Genomic DNA, 5,154 nt, shown 5'->3' with positions numbered 1-5,154 from the left:
TTCAGGTCTATAGAAATTTAAGGTGCTCAGGTAACCATCCCAATAATGCTAGTAAAATAAATTATCATGTGCTTTGTATAAATGATTATATTTCTGATCATGAGATTTTTCTTTCATTCCAGGGAAAAGAATGTGGGCAAAAGGTCCCAATTATACCTTATCCTTAGAGGTCATTGGGTATTTCTTTTTATGTGGAAGAAACATATTCTACACTTTGCCTCAACCGGAAGAGATGTGGAGGGATTGCTGCCTTACCCTTGATACCGAAATTAGAAACACTCTTCCTTCTACTGCATATATACCTAATGTAGGGTCTTTCTCTTATCAACTTTAAAGGATATGTCAGAACTGGGAAGGTTATAATTATGGATGGATGCCTACAGAAGGCCCTACAGTGGACAGAAAAGGTTTTGGCATGCTTTCACCAGAGNACAATCCTATTATAGTCATGCCCACCACCTTCAATGCTTCTGTCCAAGCTTTTGAATATCAACAGACCCAAATGGATAGCCTTGCAGAAGTACTTCTACAAAACTGCGGGGCCCTAACCCTCTTCCAGCAGGGGAAACCTGTGTCCTACTTGGAGAAGAATGTTATCTTTATGTCAGTGAGTCAGGGAAAATAACACAAGAACTAAAAATAATGAAGGACATTATCAAGCTGGTAGCCGAAGCTGGCCAAGCTCCCGGAACTCAGGACATTTTAGATCTATTAAACACAGGCAGTTGGGGAAACTGAGAAATGCATTTCAATCACTAGCTGTCATTGGGCTTTTTGTACTCACTTTAATCTTTTCAACTAAATTTCTACTGTTTTTGTATTAATAAGCAAATGTCTTCTTCCTAAATGTATGTACAAAATACAATTCTTTTCCTTTCAAAAAGCGTTTCCTGAAACTCAAATGACCATGGAAATTAAGCCATCTACCCTAAAGGGGCAGAATTGAGATTCCTTCCTTTCTCAATCCTCTTATTGTTCAAATGAGGCCACTGAAATTCCATATCATTTCCGTCCTCCCTGGGACGAGACCTGAGGATGGGGTCCTCCTCAGTTCTGTGAGGAAAGACAACTGAGGATGGTCCTCAGCTCCATGGGAAAAGCCACCTGAGGACAACCCTCCTCAGCTCCATACAATCCACCCATAAAGAACTATACTGTTGACAAGGATTAACAAATACACCTGAAGAACATAACTGATCGGCAACGTTTTCTGTGAAAGATCTTGACCAAAAGGGAGAAATGTGAAAGAATTGCAATCGAAAACAGAACCAGAGGATATAAGGTGGAGAATCTCACGCATGTGCCTTAAGGAAAACAATCTTAAGGACTGACTGCTTTCCTGTAAATGCCTGGTTTACAAAAACAAACAAAACAAAAAAACCCAAACTGGTAATAATGGAATTTTATTTTTTTTTTTAATTTTTATAGTTTATTTATTTTTGAGACAGAGAGAGACAGTGCATGAGTGGGGGAGGGTCAGAGAGAGAGGGAGACACAGAATCCGAAACAGGCTCCAGACTCTGAGCTGTCAGCACAGAGCCCAACGCGGGGTTCAAACCCACGAACTGTGAGATCTGACCTGAGCCGAAGTCGGACGCTTAACTGACTGAGCCACCCAGGCACCCCAATAATGGAATTTTCTTAAATGACAGAGAAGTAATCAAGGATTGCTTCATATCAACCTTGGAAAATTCTGTTTATGGTTTCCAGAGGCCTGAACAAGAAATGACCCAGGTCACCTGGTTTTGCAAAATGACCTGAGGTGAGCTTTGTTTGTATGACTGGACTGGTTTTGTCTGCTTGGGCAATTTTTTAAGCTGGTCTCTACTTGTTTTGATTTTAAAAAAGATTCCAACTGAACTCTCCCCTCTTTATATTCCCTGCCCAGAAATATAGCCTACCCCACATCTTCGGCAGACTTGCCTGTTGCTTGCTATGGTTTGTGTGTCCCAAATTACAGTTCCTTGGCTATTCCCAAATAAACTCACACTTATGATTTTCAGCTTGCCTTTTCATTTAGGTCAACAAAGACAACCTTCATTTTCAAAAACTTGGGGAAAAATACTGGATCTACTCGTAAAAATCAAATGGGCCATCACCACATCTGGTTTCTTAATGTGTCCCTGTCACATGGAGAACCAATGAACTGGGACAAGGGTATGGTGGCACGCAGAGGACTCACCTTGGTCAATGCCCGTTCTAGGTAGAAGTCTTTAGAGAAAGGATTGGGCTACATTTATTGAGTACCTACTGTCTATCTGGAGCTGTGGGAGGCATTACACATAAGTGTTAATATACCAAGGTTCAAGGCCCCAACTTAAGGCCCTGATAGGTCTTAAGAATCATAGTCACTCTGAGGTAACCTGAATAAGGGAGACAGCTGTGATATGCAAATACCCTGTGACCCAGCCATAAATTAAGCCGTTTTACCTTCTAGCCTAGAAAACAGGCAGAAAGAAGGTAATATTTAAGGACGTGAAATTACTGATTTATTTTTTAAAATTCCAATTTCAGTGTTATCTTAAATATGTATTTTGTTCAGTTTAAGGCTGTTAACTCATTTTTGCTTATCGATATAGTGAAACTTCCCAGAAGTCTGGCTTTCATTTACCTAGAATATTAATATTTGGGAGGAGTTATCGCCTCTCCTTATATCAAGGTTTTTCACTTGTGTCTTGGGTGTGTAGAGGTCTTTTTAAAATCTGGCTCAACCAAATCCTGCCCTCAATTTGATGACATGAGAATAGTTCAAAGGTTAGAGTACTGTGTTCATTTAAATGCTAAGATACCTATTAGAACTTTAAGAAGATAGGAGAGTGGTCTTGATTCTTGCTTATCACAAAGAAGTTCTTACACCCAAGGGTCTTAGCTGGTTTAGAACTACCAGTGAATGACAGAGGCAAAATCCAAAGAGGCCCAGCTTCTGGCAGGTGTATTTTCAGCCAACAGCAAGATGGTGTTTTCCCCAAAATGGTCACAGCAATGAATTTCTAGAACTCTACCATTCTCCATCAAGAGCCAAAGTTTCCCCCCCTCCTCTTCCTTTAGGCCTCGATGGGATGCCTGTCTGCTTCAACAAAGAAAACATAGCTGAAGTAATGTCGTATGTATGAGTCCCAAGGCTGGATCACAAAAGGTGATACTCTTTTACCTGCGCTTTCTCACTCCCAGGACACTGCCCTTGAAAGCAGCCACCATGCTATGAGGAACCCCTAACTAGCCCTCGTGGCGAGATGAAACGGACAAGATCTGAGGCTCTCAGGGACAGTCAGCATCAACCACAAGTAATGTGAGTCAATGAGCCTTCAATGGCTTCTAGCCCCTCATCTTTGAGCCACCCTAGCTAACGTACAGTGGAGCACAGGTGAGCCCTTCTGGGCCCTGTGCAAACTGCGGATTCAGAAGCAAAATAAACACTGTTATTGTTTTAACTAAGTTTTGAGCTTAGCAAGTGGAATACAGACTCAGAATTGAATGCACATATGTGTGCATTCACCTGAATTTCACCTGAAACAAAATAAACTTTATCTTTTACCCCCCACTTTTATCCCCAAATGCAGGCAGAAAAAAAAATATACATACATCTTCCAATAGTGATGTGCTGCTGCAGGGTGCTTATATAGAGCTGCAGAGTCAGCTGGGGAGCAGAGCCCAGGAAAGCCTGGATCACCGATGCTCGGCTGAATGCAGATCGGTGGGTGAAGAGCTTGCCCTCGGCCTGGCCCACTTCTTTCTCGATTTCTTCTGAGAAGCCATTCTTGGGCATCTGTCGCTTCTTGGTGATGCTGACATAAGGCTCTTCGATGTGGCTCGATTGACAATAGATGCAGAAGACTTCAAAACACCTGGAAACATATCAGCAAGTCATGATAATCAGAGAGCCAGGACTCTGTCTTTCCTCAGCTATCCGGCTTATACTTATCCTGATTCTCAAAGCTTTGATTTGGCTACTCTGAGGTATAGCCCCTTCTCTAAAATCATCCACTCCAAGGAGTTCTAAGGAAGCAGGCAGTCCTCTTGGTCAACTGGAAATTAGTGTGAACCTAACTGAGAGATGACAACCAAAGACCAGTGAGGCAAGGAAAGAAACCAAGTAGGGAATGGGAAGTGGTTCGGGCTCCAGAGCCATAGAAGAATGTTCTCTTTCCCTTCATGACCCTTACTAGCTGTGCAGCCCTGGTCAAGTCTTTCAACCCTTGAATCCTTTCCCTCAATTATAAAGCACAGGTAATATGTACTTAGCCACACTATTACAGAAGGAATACAGTATATGGACACTTCCCTAAAAGACTACAGTATACTACCCAGCTCTCTGCTCTCATAAACCCTTATGAGACATGACTAAAGTCAGTCATTCCTGGAGGTCTGTCAGCTACGTCTTACTTATGGAATAAGCCTGCCCTAGGGATGGAGCCTTAACAAGTCACCTTTCTAGACTGACAGAGTGCCTGGCTTCTAAAATTAGATTTTCCTCTCTAGGTAATGATATGGATACCAAAGGGAGGAAGAGTACTGATGTGTGTGATTGACTTCAAAGTATGCACACACACACACACACACACGCAAATGGATTGATGACTTGATCGAGGAATGGATGGATGTGTGAAGCAAATGTTAACTGTAGAAGCTAGGTGGTGACTACTTGGGTGTTCACTGTACAATTCTTTCAAGTTGCCTTCTGTATATTTGAAAATCTTCATAATAAAATGCTGGGGGAAATGGGTTTTTCTTAGGAATAAGAAAAATGCTTACGGCCTTAAGTGTAAAAATTGCTCAAGGACTTTTTTCTTTTCTAAACACGCATTTTTATAACCACCTTATAATGCGGCCGAAAGATTTTATGGCTTCATCTACTTCATTGAATGCTGTTAACTTTGTACTCTCACTTGAGGCAACTATGGCAACAAGAATATGTTTATAATTTTAAATAATAAAACTTTACGTAAGAGAGGAAATGCAAGAGCCTCCCTGGTGAGTACAAAGTAGACATATTTTATGACCATTACCTTTGTTCATTTGTTCCCGGGAGAAGGTACATAGCAGTTTGTGTCTGTGTGTATGTGCATGTCCCTGAGAGAGAGAGAGAGAGAGAGAGAGAGAGAGGAGAGAGAAGCGGAGGAAACAGATTTGTCTGCTACATTTTGTCCAATGGGG

General features: G+C 41.6%; 1 protein-coding gene across 1 annotated transcript in view; it reads right to left on the bottom strand.

The window, feature by feature from the left end:
• XK (X-linked Kx blood group antigen, Kell and VPS13A binding protein) overlaps positions 1 to 5,154 on the bottom strand; it is a 53,510-nt gene that overhangs the window by 35,396 nt on the left and 12,960 nt on the right. Inside the window, exon 2 of the mRNA XM_077765092.1 lies at positions 3,583 to 3,845. Coding sequence (XP_077621218.1) covers positions 3,583 to 3,845 — 263 coding nt within the window. The remainder of the gene's footprint in view (positions 1 to 3,582; positions 3,846 to 5,154) is intronic.

This window comes from Crocuta crocuta, unplaced genomic scaffold (genome assembly GCF_008692635.1).
Source record: "Crocuta crocuta isolate KB4526 unplaced genomic scaffold, BGI_CrCroc_1.0 scaffold301, whole genome shotgun sequence".
Classification (NCBI taxonomy): domain Eukaryota; kingdom Metazoa; phylum Chordata; class Mammalia; order Carnivora; family Hyaenidae; genus Crocuta; species Crocuta crocuta.
The sequence above is the reverse complement of the archived record's forward strand: the minus strand, read 5'-3'. Positions and strand labels throughout refer to the sequence as shown.